This window comes from Saccopteryx leptura, chromosome 6 (assembly GCF_036850995.1).
Source record: "Saccopteryx leptura isolate mSacLep1 chromosome 6, mSacLep1_pri_phased_curated, whole genome shotgun sequence".
Taxonomy (NCBI): Eukaryota; Metazoa; Chordata; class Mammalia; order Chiroptera; family Emballonuridae; genus Saccopteryx; species Saccopteryx leptura.
The window spans coordinates 2,953,846-2,971,501 of NC_089508.1; the positions used below are offsets into that span (position 1 = coordinate 2,953,846).

Below are 17,656 nucleotides of genomic sequence, written 5' to 3' on the forward strand. Positions count from 1 at the left end.
TTTTCGCAGATGGAGGAAACTGAGGCATAATAAGTCCAGTCCTGTGCCAGTCAGTGGAATCAGGAGTCCTACTAAACATTTCTTCGCCCTGGTGTTGATCAATGTGGAAATGCAGGTGCAGAAAGAAGTTTCTATTGCCTTCCACTTTGTTTTCATCTTTGAGAGAGAGAGAAAAAAAATCCCAATACTTCAGAACCTTGTCATGAATTGAGTCTACACCCTCACATTCTGTGGCAGCCCTGCGGCACAGGGTTGTGTGTGACGACTGGTCCTCCCTTTGTGCCGTCTTGAGACTGAGAGTCTTGCTGGGGAGCGGATGCCAGGAAGAGGGGGAAAGTGGAGAGCAGAATTCAGGGGCAGGGGCAGCAGGTGCAGAGTCTGAGGGGGATCTCACAGGAATGCAGGGGCTGTGGGTCTCTGGGCCTGGCTACACCATGAGGACCTGGCCAGCGGCTTTGATCACAAGGGTGGTGCTGACCATGGGGTGGGTTCCCCAGGACCAGGAGACAAGGGCACTCCAGCATGTCGCCCAGCTCCTCCCTCCTCCATGGGTCAGGGCCCACTTCCCTCTGTGAAATGACTTGCACTTCCCACTGCCCGGCTCTCCAGTCCTGCTTCTGCCTTTACATCATAGGCCGTCCCCTGGCCTGGGGCGACCCTTCCTGGGGCTTCTGGTTCCCTGAGGTTGCATCACACTGGGCAGAGCCGTTGTATCCCCTGTTGACAGATGAGAAGACTGCGTCTCAGAAGGGTAAACACACTCACAGGCTGTGGCCTTGATGCTGAGGTCCCTGCTGTCACTGGGCCTTCCCCGAGAGAAGTTCCTTGCTTGGAGTCACTTGTAACTGCACCAGGAGTCAGCTGACCTCCTTGGAGACCACGTGATGGCCAGGAGAGCTGACCAGCAACCATTCTCCCAGCACCTCCTCTCTCACGAGGGCAGTTGCCCCCAAAAGATGTTTATGTTTTTGGTTTTTTTTAATTTTGTTAGTTTTAGGGAGAGAGGAAGTGAGAAAGAGAGAGAAATGTCAATTTGATGTTCCACTTATTTACACATTCATTGGATGACTCCTGTATATGCCCCGACTGCGGGTCTAACCCGCCACCCTGGTGCATTGGGACAACGCTCCAACCAACTGAGCTACCCGGCCAGGGAATGACGTTTACATCTTAACCGCTCCTCCCCTTCCTCCCAGGAGGAAGCTAGGCCACACACTGCCTTTTGCGTCTGGCAGATGGAGAAACTGAGGCGTAAAGGGAAATGGCTTTTGCAGGGTCCATGGGGCAATGGGGCCCCAATATGATGGCCTTCCAAGGAGTGCAGTGCAGGAGGGCTTCCTGGAGGAACCACCCTTCTGGGGCATCAGGGACTCTCCACGCTAGACCCAGAGGCCTAGCCTCTCTCCTAAAAAGGCCTGGCCTTTTATAATAGCTTTGGGTGGTGATGTAAAATGGCTAAATTCAGCTCCTGTCACCTCAGGCCGGGGGCAGCCCTGGGAGCCTTCTCCTAGCCGGCAAGATTTCTCGGAAATCAGCTGTGGAGCCTTGCTCACCCCTGGCTTTTACCCAATGACAGAAGGAGGAACTCTTTTGAGCAATGCAGGGCTAAGTGGGGCCAGGCCAGGGCTGGCGGAGGGGAGGCTGCCCAAACCACCGAAGGGCCCGTGCCTTTCTGGAGCCTGGGAAAGGAGCCTGGGTGCTGGGCACTCCTCCTCCGACACCCGCGAGCTCGGGGCGCCCAGGCTTTGGAGAAGAAAGGCGTACTAGCGTGGGCTCGGGCACTGGGACCATCATTTACATCAGTGTTTTTACTTTTCTTATTTTAGTGGGGTTTTTGGGGGGTAGGGAAGAGGTAGGGAGAGAGAGACAGGAACATGGAGCTGCTCCTGCACGTGCCCTGACCCGGGGAATCGAACCGGCAACCTCTGCGCTCCGGGATGACTCGCCAACGAACCGAGCTATTCAGCAGGGCTTTTTCTCCTTTTCTTTCTTTCTTTTTAAGAGACAGAGAAAGAGAGAAAGAGGGCAGAGGGTAAGGGTAGCATTCATTTGTTGTTCCACTCAGTGGTACATTCCGTGGTTGCTTCCTGTGTGTGCCCTGACCAGGAATCGAACCCTCAACCTTGTTGTTTTGGGATGACGCTCTTTACCGACTGAGCTAACTGGCCAAGGCCACAACAGTGTTTCTAGACGTGTGGCTTCACTCCCCGGAGCCTCTGTCGTCTTCCCTCCTGGAAACGGAGCTGACACGTGTTTTGGGGGTTGCCAGGGAAGGCTTACAGGAGAAAGCATCTGCTGCTTGTGGGGGTGCTTCCGTAAGCTGGGCCCTCAAAGAGCCACCTATGCATTTTCCCACTAATGCTCCCCATTTTGCACCTGCAGATAGAGCCCAGAGAGGTGGAGTCACTTGCCCAAAGTCACACAGCGAGGAAGGTGCAGAGCTGGGATCCCAGCCCAGAGGCTTCTGAATCCAGAAGCTAATTCGTAACCCCTGCGCCTGAAGGAGGGAAGCTTCAATCACAAGCAGAGCGGGGCTGTTCATGGCATTCCTCCCTTCCTAAGACCCCGTTATCTGGGGACTTAGTTCCTACAGGGTTCAAGAAGGACGGGCCTGCTCTCAATCCAGTCACCAGGGCGATCGCAGCCCTCCGCCCACACCTGAGCCCCACCCTTCAGGTTTTCCTTGGGTGAGCCCCGCCGTTTACAAACTCCCATGGCCGGAGGAATCCCGGCTGCTCCAGGGAGAGGCAGGAGGGTGGGGGTGCGAATAAGGAGGCCTTTCACTTTATATCCTTTTTGTGCCTTTATAATTTTGAACTGAGTGAATGAATCACTACCCAAAACATGAGCAAAATGACAAATGAAAACATTGAACGCTTTCAACAAGCCGCTAAGAGGCGTGTGAATAGATGTGCCCCCAGCCTGGGAGGCCAGAAGGGCCTTGGCGATGACTTGTCCGGGCCCCACGGGTCCCAGGAGAGGGGCGGGCCCAGGTGTGGGCCTGACTTGTCCAAGTGTCCATCCCTTCCAAGCATTTGACTAGAGCCAGGGTCCCCAGCGAGGCCGGGCCGTGACTCTGGCGGCCGTTCACTGGTTCAGCGAGGGGCTGGCTCCCTACTCCCAGCACGGTACTCCTATGAGGCCGGGAAGAGGGGGCTGCACTGCCACCTAGCGGGGCTCCACCCCCCAGACCCGGAGCCCAGGCCCCCTTGCCACAGGGCCCCACACCAGCCCACCGCCCAGCACTCCACACGGACCAGCGGAGTAAGGGCAGTGGGTACGAGAGGCCTGGTCCTTCCTGGTCCTTCCCCCATAGGCCTGAGCGTGGATGGTGGACAGACATTGACCCGGGTAGGGAAACCTCTGGTCGGCTGGGGTCCCCAAAGGGGCTTTGTGGTAGCAAAGGAAGGAAGCCTGGGGACAGGGGACAGCCCCCAAGCAGCCTCCTCTCCCCCACCCCCCGGGCGGTGGTGAGGGGCCTTTCAGGGACCAAACCCTGCTGAGTGGGTTGTCCTTGTGTACAGGGGCCCCAAGAGGTCCCGGGACAGGAAGGAAGAGTCCTGGGTCACCAGGCGAGGAAGGAAGAGGGAGAGGCTGTCCAGGCGCGGAGGGGACACTAACTGCCACTCGCAGCATGCCCTTGGTACTGGGATCTCACTCACCCCGAACCCCGAGCCCCAGTGGATGTGCTCACTGCGCCCCAGAGAGGAAAGCGCCCGTGTCACCAGCTGCAGGAGAGCAGAGCTGAGACCTGAACACATTCCTCTGTGGCATGGCCCTGTGGGCTTGTCCAACACAAAGCACTCAAACAGGTGCTGGGCACCAGGAAGGAGAGGTGCCCATAGAGGGTACAAGCCCCCCAGGTGGGCACTGAAGTCCCCTCCTGTTCCCCCCAGACTGCCCTTGGGGTGACAGGCTGTGGTTCTGTAGCTTCTCACTGCCCCTCCGGGCAGGCAGGCCTGGGCTGGAGTCCCAACACTGCACAGAGCAAGCCATCCTGAGGACCCTCAGGCTCAGGGACTGAGAGAAGAGACACCCCCCAGTTCAGGAAGGAGCCCAGGAAACGCAGGTGTTGGAGGAAGACAAGCTGAGAGGAGAGGGAACCGAGGGAGCCACACAGTGGAGGGGGCCAGGCAGAGGCGGGGCCAGGGATTAGCTGGCGGGGCCCAGGTTCCCAGCTCGAGGGGCAGATAAGATGTTCCTTGGCTGTCCTGCTTCACTAGAGGACCGCAGATACTGGGCAAGGTCCCTCTGTCCTCTGGACACGGACAAGAGCTGGCACATTCCAGGAGCACACACACACACACACACACACACACACACTTCCTTACTAGCCAGACAACCTGGTCAACAAGCCCCCGTGTTTGGCCTGGACAACAGGATGGCCAAACACTCTGGGCTCTGAGCCAGGCCTCATAGGAGCTGGCGGACAGCGAAGGTGGCAGGGTCCTGGGCACAGCCTCCACCACTGCCCCCCTCTGGGCTCTGAGCCAGGCCTCATAGGAGCTGGCGGACAGCGAAGGTGGCAGGGTCCTGGGCACAGCCTCCACCACTGCCCCCCCACCCCGCCCCAAGCAGAATGACCAATGGCCAGAGCCCTGGGCCGAACCATCCCAGGGCTTCCCCCACCTCTGACCAGCCCTGTGGGCCCCAGCCTCCTTGGCTGCGGTGTTAAGAGCTGCTCATCCCCACTTGGCCTTGGGAAACTGACTCCGGACCCCGAACACTGCTGGGCGCACAGGAACACACACCAGACACACATAGCTACCTGGGCACAGAGGTTCCCGCCAGGATAGCCCTAACTTCCTGTCTCTGGGCCTAGAAATGCTCAGGAAGACAACTGTTAGGTCTCAGCCCATACCCTCCCCACTGCACCACGAGGGGGGCCTTCCGCACACGCTGACCCACTCGCTTCAGCCTTCACTGCCTCAGCCACTGTTCCCACTGCACCACGAGGGGGGCCTTCCGCACACGCTGACCCACTCGCTTCAGCCTTCACTGCCTCAGCCACTGTTCCCACTGCACCACGAGGGGGGCCTTCCGCACACGCTGACCCACTCGCTTCAGCCTTCACTGCCTCAGCCACTGTACCCTGGGTCTTCCTGGCTTTTTCTTTCAGATCGTGGCCTGGTCAGGCCCCTGGAATCATGGGGTCACAGGAAGGCCAAGGGCCTGGCTTTACGGCTGGCACTTGCTTCAGCCTCCCTAGTCCGGAGTCACAGACAGCATCCCATTTTGCAGATGGAAAACTGAAGCACAGAGAGGTAAGGGCACTGGCCTATAGTCTCATGGCTGGAACGTGGCAGAGCTAGGACTGACCCCCCCCCCCAATCTCTGCAGCCTGACTTGGAAAACCAGCCCCAAGACCCTCAGGCTCTAGCCAAGGAGCTCAGGAGAGGCCAGAATGATCAGGGTCAGGGCCAGGGGCTGCAGGAGGGGTCCCCTCTGTGAGAGGCCTGGAATAGAGGTGGTGGGGGCTCCCTGGGGAGAACCTGACCAGAACCAGCCCAGATCAAGGCTTCCCAGTGCCCACCCCACCCAGCCCATTGATGTGCGGTCAGGCTGACCTGTCAGTCACCTGTCCCTCCCTAGTGAAAGAGGTGCCCCTGGAGCCTGGGAACCCCAACATCTCCTCTTCTTCATTCCTGCCTCACCCACCCTCCCCTGACCAGATTCCCCATTCGGGGAAGTCTGGATACTCCTCCCCTCCCCCACCACCAGGCCCTAGCCCCTGTGCACACATGGAGGGGCAACCCCTAGTACCTGCTCCCACCCCCTTTGGGGTCCCAGCGGGACTCAGCCCTGGCTCTGTGCTCCAGCCCTGCCTGGGCACTGCCCACTGACGGTCCATGTATAGGGAGGTGGGCCCAGGAGGAGCTGGGAGACACATGTCCCCCACCTGCCCAGCCTGGTCACCTTTTAAGGACCCTTGTCCTGTGCTTGGGAGACTCAACTTTCGTTGGGTTCTTTGAACCTGAGCCCACCTGCAGTTACCTGCTCCCTACCTCTGCCACAGTCAGGGTCAGGCCCAGAGAAACAGCGGAAGGCGTCTGCAGAGGGGGGCTGGGGGGAGGCACCTGCTACTGCCTGTCTCAGTGACCCTCATCTTAGCACCTGGATCCCTGTCAAGTCAGAGGCTGCCAATGCAAATAGGCTTCCCGGCAGCCTCACCTTAAGGCTGGAGCCAAATTCCAGTGCCAGCTTCTCACTTCCATGAGAGAGAGAAGAACGGGGGGGGGGGGGGGGTGCAGGTGCAGACTGGAGCGATCGCCTTGCAGCCCTGCTCCCAACCCCGAGGCTGAGACCTGTGGGGTCAGCCCCCATACTTGAGTTTCATCTGTGCAGCAGCGTCCGGCGGCCCCGCAGCAGGAAGTCCTTCTCACATGTCACATGGAACCCAAACGCCTACGGCTGCCAAACAAACTTTGGCCTTTTGTCTCCCAGGGAGGGGCCCAGGCCGGCTTAGAACAGGACAGAGCAGGGCCCACCCCTGCTGGGCAAGGTTCACTCCTAATAGGAGGCCCGGGACTAAGAATCCCAGGGTCGACGCCTGCCTTGCTCTGCAGCCCCAGGTGCGCTCCTTCCCAGCCCTGGGCTGGCCTCAGTCTTCCCATCTGTACAGTGGGCAGGAAAGGGCCATCCACTAAATGGGGTCACCACAGAACCTCCCAGCTTAGCCAGCCCATCAGCACATGGCAACCCAGACTTCCTGCTCCCGGCCAACTGGGTCCTGCCCCTCCTTTGGGGGGGGGGCACTATTTTAATTCACATTTATTTAAAAAATACTCCGTTCTTCGCTCTCAGACTGGGGGGTGGTGTGCCAGATAGCTAGGCAGGGAGGCCTTTGGGCGGGCAGTACGGAAGGCAGCCTCTGCCTCCCAGGCCTCCCCCATAGATGCCTGACATGCCTCTGTCATTGCTGCTCCTCTGGCCCCACAGCCACGCTTGGCGGAGGGTGAAAAGTCCGTGACTCTGGGCTTCCTGTCGGGGGCGGGGCTGAGACTCTGCATCTCTGGACTCCTCACTTGGGGCTCAGTGTCTGCCCCCCCCACCTCCTGCAGCCCCCGCCCTGAGGTGAGCTCAGCGCAGGCCCAGGAGCACTAGACACAAGTGACGAGCATGCCCATGAAGGGGGGCACTTCAATCTCCTCGAAGAGCACGCGGCCTCCAGAGGTCCCGGAGGCCCCCGCCTTGGCCGCGGCCCTCAGCAGGTCCTGGGCACGCTGCAGGAGGCCCTGGTTCCGACGGCGGCCCAGGCGGCGCAGGGCCAGGATGGCCAGCACGTGTTCACGCCTGCGGGGACACAGGGCCCTCAGTGCTGACCCAGGGCCTCCAGTGACTCCCCAGCTCTGGGTCAGGGGAACCCCTGGCTTGGGCTGGAAACATGAATGCACCCACATTCCAGAAGCCTGGTCTTAGAGAGGCCAGGAGTCGTGCTCCCGAAGGGGCTGGCCAGGCCCTGAAGGGTCCCAGCAAGGTGGGGAGAAGAGAGCACCCAGCTGGAGAAACAGCCTACCAAGAGGCTCAGGAAACACCATGGAGTGAGGGAGTGGTGTGGCTGCAGAGGGCGGGTCGGGCCAGGGGACATCGTGGACCTCAGAAAGGAGTTGGGGCTCCCTCTTTGAGAGCCGCAGCCGGACAGCCAGGAGAAAGGTAGCGTGGAGGCGGGGGGTACCTGGGGGCATCACTGGTCACCACCTCAAAGACTGAGCACCCATGGGACTCCAAGCTCCACCCCCAGCAGCATGGGAGGGCAGGGCCACTGAGGACAGGGAAACCCCGGGGGGGGGGGGGGGAGGCCAGGAGGGACAGTGTGTGGTGACTCTGCGTCAGTCAGAGTGACAGCATTCTCCCTGGGGGCTTGTGTGTGTGGGGTGGCCTAGGGCGAAAAAGGGCTTTCTGCACCAGCCCCTTCCCGGAATTTCCAAGGTCACGAAGAGATTCGCGCTGGGATTTCCAGGAGTTCGATGACTCACTCCCCCCCAAACACAAACCCAGGGAGCAAAGCCTCTTTCCTCCTGGCTGGGGCTTCCAGAGTAGGCTTTGTCCCGAAGGTGAGGGCCACGTCTCCCTCAAACTCCTGGGGCGGGGACGTGTCTCCGCCATCAAACACCCAAGGAGGGGCCGGACCCCATTCAGATTCCCCCATCCCACCACGGGACTGAACGAAAAATACGGAGAACAGGTCACGAAGGAGGGGAACTCCCTTTCCCAGGAGGCTCCTCCATGAGTTCAGGTCTCCTTCGGTTCTCACCTGCTCACCTACGCCCCCCGGGACCCTAGGGAAGGCACGGAATCCCCTGACCTCAGGGCCCCCCGCAGCGTTGCGTTGGAACCCGGGAGTAGTGGAGGGAGGGGGTGTAACAGACCTGATGTCGGGGTAGCTCCGGATGAGCGCCTCCAGGTGCCGCTGGATGTCCTCTTTGTAAGTCTCTCCCAAGATGTCAGCCACGCAAGGGATCGCTTGGTCCAGCCACGTGGCCTCCGAGCCCTGCAGAGGCAGGGAGGTGGGACGCATTTGAGGCTGGCTCCCTCCCCCTGGAGCTCCCTGGGCTCCCTGCCTGCAGCCCCTCTACTAGGGCACCCTTGGCCCCCCCTGCAGCCCCCAGCTCGGCCCCGCGGAAGGGGACGCGAGGCTCCGCATGGTAGACTCGCCACAGCACAATAGTCATCACCCCTCCGCACAGTACAGCTCAGTGTCTTCCCTCCTCTGCTCTGATGGGTAAACTGAGGTCCCGGCCGGCCTGGAAGTCCTGCCTGGAGTCAGACAGCGATTGGGGGACCAGCAGCGGGATGAGAAGTGTATTACGTGTAGGGCGGAGGTGCCTTAGCTCGAGAGGCTGGAGGTCTGGGATGGAGGCAAGGCCTCCCAAAGCCCCGCCCATCAGGTGTGGTTGTGACTCTCTCCCAAAATATATGCAAATATATGCAAAGCACCGCTCCTGACCCGCCCCTCTTCCGGCTTGTGGACTCTGTGGGTGGGGGACGCTTCTGCCAAAACCCAGGGCTCTTGCAGTGGCTAAGCTGAAATGAGTGAAGATCCCGTTGGCTCCAGAACCCCGTGGAGGCGAGCGCTCCGGGGCACTCAGACCATGCTCCTACCAAGCTCTGGAAGGTATTGCTAATGGCCTGGGCATCCAGATCCATCTTCTGGGAGCCAGTCGTGCGCTCAACACCCCGGAACCGCTCCGGTGGCCTCAGCGCCTGCGCCAGGTACTTGCGGACCACATACCGGTGCGTCTCCTGCAGGATCTCCTGGGTGGTCGGGGTGTGGGGTGTCAGGGTCCACCGCCTGGCTTTAGGCACGAACCCAGCAGGGCCCCGCCCCTTCCAGATACCTGCGCACGAAGTGGGACCACGTGCTCCAGGTGGTGGGCAAAGACCACCACTTTGTCCATGATGGGCTGCAGCGTGTCCTGTGTCAGCCAGGCCTTGGTGCACAGGACCCTGAAGAGCGGCTGGGAGCGAGGGTGAGGAGCGGGCATCTTCTAAACACCCCTCCCCACCCTCCCGACCCTCCCCTCGGAACCAAGCACATGGTTCCTTACAGGGATGTTTCAGGCCTAAGGACAGTCTGTCAACAGGAAGAAATTCTTGAGTCTGTCTGATCCCCTTCTTCACACAGTACCCTGGAAACAGCTCTCCTCCCACAAATTATGTCACTAGGCCGTTCTCAGAAATCCCACTAGGCCCGTCGTATGACCCCTGAGCTCCAGGGGCCAGGGTTTGAGTTTGAGCCTCTAGCCAGGCCTTGCTGGGTGAAGGACCTGGTGACTTGGGTCTGTGTTCTCCCAGAAGTGGAGACTGACCATCACTGCCCAGCTGGGAACTTGTCTGGCTCCCCTGCCCACACCCAACACACCACCCTTAGAAATGCCCCTGGAGTGATGCAATGCTGTAACTTGGGTCCCAGATTCCAGGGCACAGGGGGCACCTGCTGGGCATGGAACGTAGGGATAGAAGGGCCCGTGCCACTCACCTGCACATCACACTGCAAACCCTGGAGCAGCTGCTTCTGGAAGACGCAGATTGTAGCCACCAGGGGCTTCTCCAGCTCCGCAAAGGCTCCTGGGAACCTGGCCAGAAGACTGGTCCTGGGGAGGGGCCAGGAGACATAACAAAGTGGGCAAGGGGGGGAGCAGGCTGGGAGTCATGACGGCTAGGTGCCTTAGCAAGTTCCTTCACCTTAGACCAGTGGTCGGCAAACCGCGGCTCGCGAGCCACATGTAGCGTGGCTCTTCCACAAAATACCACGTGCTGGCAAAAGCCAGCTTAGGAGTACCCTAAATAAGTTAATAACAATGTACCTACCTATATAGTTAACATGTGGTTTTTTGGGAGATTTTTTTTTGTATTTTTCTGAAGTTGGAAACCGGGAGGCAGTCAGACAGACTCCCACATGTGCCCGACTGGGATCCACCCGGCACGCCCACCAGGGGGCGATGCTCTGCCCATCCGGGGCATCGCTCTGTCGCAACCAGAGCCATTCTAGCGCCTGAGGCAGAGGCCATGGAGCCATCCTCAGCGCCTGGGCCAGCTTTGCTCCAATGGAGCCTTGGCTGCGGGAGGGGAAGAGAGAGACAGAGAGAAAGGAGAGGGGGAGGGGTGGAGAAGTAGATGGATGCTTCTCCTGTGTGCCCTGGCCGGGAATCGAACCTGGGACTCCTGCACGCCAGCCAACGCTCTACCACTGAGCCAACTGGCCAGGGCCCCTACCTATATCGTTTAAGTTTAAAAAATTTGGCTCTCAGAAGAAATTTCAATCATTGTACCGCTGATATTTGTCTCTGTTGACTAATGAGTTTGCAGACCACTGATTAGACTATGAAATGAAGGGCCTGGGGCCACATAATATAGTAGCACTGGGAGCAGAGTCGAGTGAGGAGACAGCACCAAAGCCCCAGGAACTGATCGTGGAGGGGTAGGTAGGCAGGATGGTGGAGGCAGCCCCGTCTCATGGCAGAGCTCCCCTGTGGCAGCTCTGGACCAAACCTCTACCCCTCCTGGATAGTACAGCACAACAATCGAGCCTGGCAGGGGGCGTAAGGGGGCTTCTTTGAGCATCATGACTGCCTCCCTGAAGGTGACACGTCCCCATTTCACTGAGAAAAGTGAGAGCTAGGCTATGCCAGTACAGGGACACAGAAGGGCAGGCTAAAATTCCATCGGGGGTGGGGCCAGAGGCTGCCTGCCTACCAAGGGGTGGAGAATGATTCCTGGGGGTTGAATGGACAGGCCAGGCAGATAATAGGGACATCAGAGTGTTCAGGTTCCAGGTTCAGCATGTACTGGCTGTGAGATCACGGACAAGTGGCATTTCTTTTCTGAGCCTCCACCTTCCCATCCGTAGATGGGGACACCACACTTGGGATGAAATGCCTCAGGTGGGTAAAGTAAAAGCACAATGCCTGGCACATCACAAGTGCTCACAAAGAGGCCCTGAGTCCTAGGAAGCAGGTGCTCTGACCTCCACTTGACAGGTAAGAGGCACAGAAAGGGGAAGTGATTTATCTCAAGGCACACAGCCAGCAAGTGGCAGAGCTGGGATCTGAACCCAGGATGGCTCAGGTTCCGTGCCCATAATATATTGGCTGTCCTGTATAGCACCTACAATGGGGGACACTGAGGCTTGGCTTGGGGTGGAAGGCAGAGAAGGGGGAAGACACTCCTGGAGGCAGAGGGACCCAGGCCCCACCTCAGCACAGTCGGGCTTCCCAGAAAAGGGAGTGAACTTTTCTGAATGGAGGAAAGAAATAGAGCCCGCATTGGCGGGGAAGGATAGGCAGGCAACAGGCAGAGACTGGGGCGATTAGAATTTCTCGGCCTCTCTGCACAGCACAGGCGGCCAGGAAGCCTTCGGCGTCCCCGTTTCCAGAGCTCGCGCGCCCCCTGCTGGCGGCGCTGGGGCACTGCTCAGGAGACACCCACCTGAGCTCTTCACAGGCGTTGATATTGGCGCCCAGGTGCGGCTCGCTCACCGCCTCCGACTCCAGAAAAGCCTTTTCAAACCTGGGGGCGGGGTACGCAGAGGCTCTGGGGAGCCTTTCTGGCCGCGCTGTGACCCTGGGTCCTCCCTCCCCTCGGAACACCCGTCCTTGCTGGTCCCCACCTAGACTTTGAGCCTTAGAATGAGACTCCTCCCTCCCGCGTGTCCCAGATCTTGGGCTCTGAGCCAGCAGGATGGGTCCTCCTCCAGGGACGACCACTATCCACACCCTGGCCCAGGATTCCCCCGCACCTGGGCAGGAAGAGGCCAAGCTCCCTCGCGCAGATCTGCAAGGTGGTGGCTTCCAGCTCCGCAGAGATGGCCCTCGCAGCCTTCACATGCTCTGCCACCAGCTGCGAGCAATGGCATGCGCAGAACCCGCATCAGAGCCCTGGACCTTAAGGCCCCTTGTCCCCTACCTAATGGCCCAGTGGCATCTCCAGTCCACCCTGCTCTATGGTGTCAGCTCCAGCTTCCAGAAGCCTCCACGTGCGGTCAACCCTCCCAATTCCCTATGCCCACTGGACCCCTGCCAGCTGAGAGCTGTGCCCTGGTGCCCCCTACCTGGCCATGCAGCCCAGGTCCCCATTCTCACCCCACGGGGTCTTCAAGCTCCCGTCTAAGGGGGAAGGGAGAGGAGGACTGGATTTTATAGCTTTGGGTGTCCCTACTTCAAGGGAGACCAAACACTGCCTTAGGCCAAGCGTACGTTCCCTGCTTGCCGCCCCCCGGCCCGCACCATGTGGACTTCGTTGGACAGCGGCGTGTGGTAACGGCCCTGCAGCACGTCGGGGGCCTTGGCGGCTGCCCAGCAACTCTGCTCTACCTCCAGGATGCCATCGAAGCAGCTGGCGATCTTGGTCTTTGTGGGGTAGGAAAGAGGGCACAGTGAGACCCCCCCCAGGAAGAAGATCTGGGTGTCCCCTACATCCTGACCCCATCACGCGCCCTCGGAGACAAAGGACACCCAGCCAGGGCACAAGCTGCTGCCTGTGATCGTGACCGTGGGCACTGCACCTCCCTACAGTGGGGCTGCCCCTGCCCTCAACCGATGTCCCGCCCCCTCCAACCTTGCCCTGCCCCAGCCTAACCTCTAGGAAGCTGGTGTAGTCGCTCTCCAGTTGGGCCCACATTTCTGGTGCCATAAGTGGGGGCAGCGGCTCCGTGGACAGAGTCAAGTCCGGGGCGCCCAGGAAATTAGGACTGGAAGTCAGGGTGGGAGGCTGATGAGGCAGCAGCTGTTCCCCATGTTCCTCTGTTCAGGCTCATAGCCTGACACCATCACCACCATCTATCTGCAGGGTCCGGAACCTGGGTCTCTGATCACACACTCTGCCCCCAATCCCGTCCTCTAGGATTCTTTGCCAACCCCACCTCACCCCCCAAGCTTTTCACTGCTGGATTTCCTGGCACTTGCAATCAGTGGTGTGTGCACAGAATGCATAAGAACAGCTGTCCCAATGGGCCTTGGCCAGGCTGCCTCGGAAGATACCCTCCTGGTTCAGGTACACCGAAAACTGAACTCTTAAACACCCCCTGCACCACAATGCCATTATCCAGTCCACACTAGGGAAGCCCAGAGAAGGGCGAGGGGCTGCCTGAGGACACACAGCCAATTAACATGCCGAGACTTCAGGCACCCTCTCCTGCCTGTGGGACTGGGCAGCACTCAGTGGAATACGTAATCTACACCACACTGTGAAGAGCTACGGGCCGGGCAGTCTGTGCCCTGCTCCTCGGTGGTCATCCAAAGGGGAGAAGAGGGGTAAAATCTGACCCACGTAGGGTGGCTGTGAGCCCGCGGTTGTGTCCTGCCTGGAGGAGTGCCCTTTTCTAATTCACTTCCCTTTTCTAATTCACTTAAAGACACCCTGTGGCCAAGCATAGGCCCTCTAACTGGATTCATGCCTAGGTAGGAACCTTCCCTCTGATGCTTTCCAGTTTCAGGAACCGGCGCATGGGTGGTCCCTTGTGAAAACTGTGGCAGAGGTACCATGGCCTAGAACTGGGAGGAAAGAATGTCGAAGCTCCCTGGCAATTACCACGTCCAATCCCGAGCCCTTTCCCAGGTAGGAAAGGTGCCCTGCGCTCCTCCAAGCGGTTTCCGATGGCCTCGGGGTGGGCAGTGGCAGCCCCTCCCCGCCCTCATGAGGCCCTGGCTGAGACCTCACCTGCCGTAAACATTGGCGGCCCAGTCCAGCAAGATGTAGAGCTGCTCGCAGCCGCGGGCGTCGTGCGCAAGCTCCTGGAGGCGCTGGGCCACCACGCTGTGGTAGGCGCGCAGGTAGGTTTCCCACGCCGGGAAGCCGGCGGCCGCATAAGCGGGCTGCACCTCTAGCTGCACCTTCCGTAGGTCGCGGCGAACCAAGTCGCCAATCTCCGCCAGAAGTCGAGCCAGGCCCGATCCGCCCTGGGCTACCTCCGGTGCGTCCCGGGTGCCCGCCTGCCGCACTCGCTCCTGCGCGCTCCGCCGCACCGCATCCTCCCAGTGCTGGCGCCAGCGGCGTGGCGTACGCAGGAAGTCGCCGTCGGTAGGGGTCACCGGGTGAGCCTCCTCTTCCGCGCGCACCACGTGGGCCAGCTCGGCCAGCGCGGCCGCGTCCACGCCGTCAGGGCCCAGCGTCTCGCGCACGATGCTGCTGATCTCCGAGGCCAGCCCGTCGTAGTGCAGGCACACGTCCATGGCACGCCGTGCGAAACCCGTGGGGTCCTGCTCGAAAGTATGTGAAGCTTTCTCGGCCATCAGCAACATCTCCAGGTGCTGCAGCTGTTCGAAGGCCGCCAGCAGTTGCCCCTCGGTAATGAGATCAGCCACAGATTTGCCTTTTTGCGAGGACAAGCAAGGAGAGGGGCAGTAAGGGGCCCGCCCCAGTGGGCCTGTAGTTCCCTCCACACCCTGCCCCATCTGACCCATCCAAAGTTGGGCTGCTCAGCCGATGGCTGCTCAAGAAGCAACATCCCCGACCAACCACCAACGGAAATCACGTTGGAAGAGGCAGAACCCTAGTCCTGAGGCCTGAGTGCAAACAGCCCCCTGGGTCAGCCCCTGCCTTCCCTGGCTCCTCCTCTCCCTTTGCCCCTGCTCCCATCCCCGCCCCCAGCTCTGCCGAGCTGGACCCGGTGGCCTCGAGTGCAGTCCTACTGTAGGTCCAATGGGGGTCAGAGTTCAGGCTGTGTGAGCCAGCGCCCAGGCTCCTGGCCCGTATCCCGCGTGAGCACTGGGTACTGCACCACGCCCTGGGCCAGCCGGCACCCCAGGAGCCTTCCACCTCCTCCAGCACACCTCCCTGCAAGGCCCCACTCCTGTGTGTCCTCTCCTGGGCAGCCCCCCTGACTTCCCCTCCAGGAGCCTATGATTTAAGAGGGTCAGTGCTGCCCTGGCCGGTTGGCTCAGTGGTAGAGCATTGGCCCGGCATGTGGATGTCCTGGGTTCAATTCCCGACACACAGGAGAAGCGCCCATCTGCTTCTCCACCCCTCCCCCTCTCCTTTCTCTCTATCTTTCTCTTCCCCTCCCTCAGCCAAGGCTCCATTGGAGCAAAGTTGGCCCGGGCACTGAAGATGGCTCCATGGCCTTTGTCTCAGGTGCTAGAATGGCTGTGATTGCAGCGGAGCAACAGCCCAGATGGGCAGAGCATCGCCCCCTGGTGGGCATGCCGGGTGGACTCCTGTAGAGCGCATGTGGGAGTCTGACTGCCCTCCTGCTTCAAACTTTGGAAAAAAAATACAAAAACGGGGGGGGAGGCAGTGCTTTGTCCATCACTCTAGTTCAGCCAGAAGCCAGGAAGGTTGTGAAGAGACCAAGGTACCAGAGCCGTGCAAATCTGGATTCAAATCCCATTTCTCTACTTCCCAGCTTTGAGATTTGAAGCAAGTGCCTTAATCTCTCCGAGCCTCGCTTTTCTCATGTGCTCAAATGGAGGTCCCCTTATTGAGATGCTGGAAGAACTTAAAATGCAATTGTGCGGGGACAACGGTTTGGGGAGCTGTTGGGAAGTCTGGACCCCTGTTCCGCCCTCGGCCTCAGTTCCCTCCTAGGCTTAGTGTTGTTTGAGAAGCCCTCACCTCCATCAGGTTCCAGCTCCTCAGGCCCCACACTGGTCGATGACTGTCGCCTGACCCCAGCAGTGACCCTGGAGGGCGCCTCTGGGCCATGGGATGCCCCTGGCACAGCGGAGGCTTGGCACTGGTGTGCAGCCGGGCTGTCATCCAGGGTGCGCCGTAAGGATCGGAACAGAAAGCGGGAGCCACGCCGGAGTGGGCCTGGCTCCTCCTCGGCGGCCCGGCCCGAGGCCCGCCGGCTCACCCGGGAGAGGGCCCGCCGGAAGGTGCCCAGGCCCAGCCTCAAGTCCTCACGGTGGGTGCTGGGTGCTTCCTGGCTGCTTGTCTTCCCAGTGCCCTGCACTGGGGTCTGTGGCCCCACAGGCTCCTTGGGGCTCTGCAGCTCTGGCCCAGAAGTCACTGTCTGAGGTGTTGACATCTTAGCAGCAGGAGAGCTGGGGGTGCAGAGGAGGCTCAGGAGCTCTGGGGGGCGCCCAGTCCTGTGGAGCAGAGCAGAAATCCGTGAGAGCCCTGTGCAACCTGGTCAGGGAAGCTTCCCCCGGGAGGTGAGCCCCAAGCTGTCAAAATGGAGTGTCACTAGGCAGCTTTCATGGCCAGTGCTGTCTTTGTGCCAGGCTGCAGGCAGCACTGAGATGTAGACGGCTGCTTCCTCCAGGAAGCCTTCCCTGACACCACCTTCCAAGAGTTTCCCCCAGGTGCTCATCCTCACGGGTTCTGCCCGGCCAGACCCTCCACCAGAGTTGGAGAGGGGAATTGAGCATGCAGTTTCTGGGTCCCAGTCCAGCCCACAGCCCACAGTCCCTGGGGCTGGACCCAGAAACCACATCCAGCCCTTCCTGGATCTTAGCTTCTTGAGCCTAAAATGCCTACCACCCCCGCCCCCCAGGGCCCTCAACTCACCCCTATTCAGCCTATCAGGCCTAACTGCTTCTTCTCAAAGGGGCTCTAAGAGACTCCCTCAGTAGGCCACCCCCTTCTCAGGGTATCTCAAAGGCTACCAGGCCACCACTGCAGCTTATCAGGGACTTGCAGTCAGCTGGGGGGAGAGGGTGGGAAGAGCCACTGGTCTATATTTAATCGGGTCAACAGCAGTTTCTTACCCATTACATCTCCCTCCTCCCACTCCCCTCCTACTGTGTGCTCTGGTCCCCATCCCATAGGGAGTGAGGGAGGGGTCCCTAGGGTGTGGGGGTGCAGGACAGAGGCTGTCCCTGCCCCATCCAGAGCTCAGGCTCTCTCCCACCAGGCCCCCCGGGCTCTGCCCACATTCCCTTCCAGCCCCGCATGGCTCTGTGGGACTGTGGCTTTAGGTTAAGCTAGGGGCTGGAGAGAGGATACAACCCCTTCTGCCTGCTGGCCAGGGGGTCCCAGCAAGGGTGGGCCTAGTGGTTTAGGTCCGCGAGGTTTTAGATGAGCCTTGGAGAAACTGGGGCCAAAGCAATGGCAGGACCTGCTGAGGACGCTGACCAAGAGGCTGAGTCCCCAGCTCATTTCCAGGTTCCCCTTCCTCCGCCCTCGGGACAAAGGCCAGGTTGGAGCCAGCACCTGATCCTTGGGTGACACTGGGTGGGAACAGCCTTGCCCCAGGCCATGGTTTGCCTGGTGAGGA

At 60.1% G+C, this 17,656-nt stretch overlaps 1 protein-coding gene across 3 annotated transcripts; it reads right to left on the reverse strand.

The window, feature by feature from the left end:
* Positions 1-1,844: 1,844 nt before the first annotated feature.
* Positions 1,845-16,510, reverse strand: EXOC3L4 (exocyst complex component 3 like 4). 3 transcript variants are annotated; one of them, XM_066343454.1, is made up of 11 exons: positions 16,051-16,510; positions 14,158-14,809; positions 13,078-13,189; positions 12,726-12,848; positions 12,239-12,339; positions 11,929-12,009; positions 9,980-10,094; positions 9,339-9,458; positions 9,103-9,255; positions 8,370-8,491; positions 1,845-1,993 (listed from the first exon to the last, which is right to left on the reverse strand). In XM_066343454.1, the coding sequence occupies exons 1-11, from the start codon at positions 16,463-16,465 to the stop codon at positions 1,963-1,965; spliced, it is 2,025 nt and encodes a 674-aa protein (XP_066199551.1). In that variant the 5' UTR covers positions 16,466-16,510; the 3' UTR covers positions 1,845-1,962. The 3 variants fall into 3 exon arrangements, with proteins under 3 accessions (XP_066199551.1, XP_066199550.1, XP_066199549.1); XM_066343453.1 differs by lacking the exon at positions 1,845-1,993 and adding an exon at positions 5,026-7,293; XM_066343452.1 differs by lacking the exon at positions 1,845-1,993 and adding an exon at positions 7,303-8,161.
* Between the last annotated feature and the right edge of the window lie 1,146 nt (positions 16,511-17,656).

Coding starts and splice junctions, on each gene's coding strand:
- EXOC3L4 (XM_066343452.1), bottom strand. CDS start 16,465: ATGTCAACACCTCAGACAGTGACTTCTGGGCCAGAGCTGCAGAGCCCC. Junction 12,010..12,238: donor CTTGGCCTCTTCCTGCCCAG/GTGCGGGGGAAT, acceptor CCCCGCCCCCAG/GTTTGAAAAGGCTTTTCTGG. Junction 8,492..9,102: donor GCAATACCTTCCAGAGCTTG/GTAGGAGCATGG, acceptor CTGCCTCTGCAG/GGCTCGGAGGCCACGTGGCT.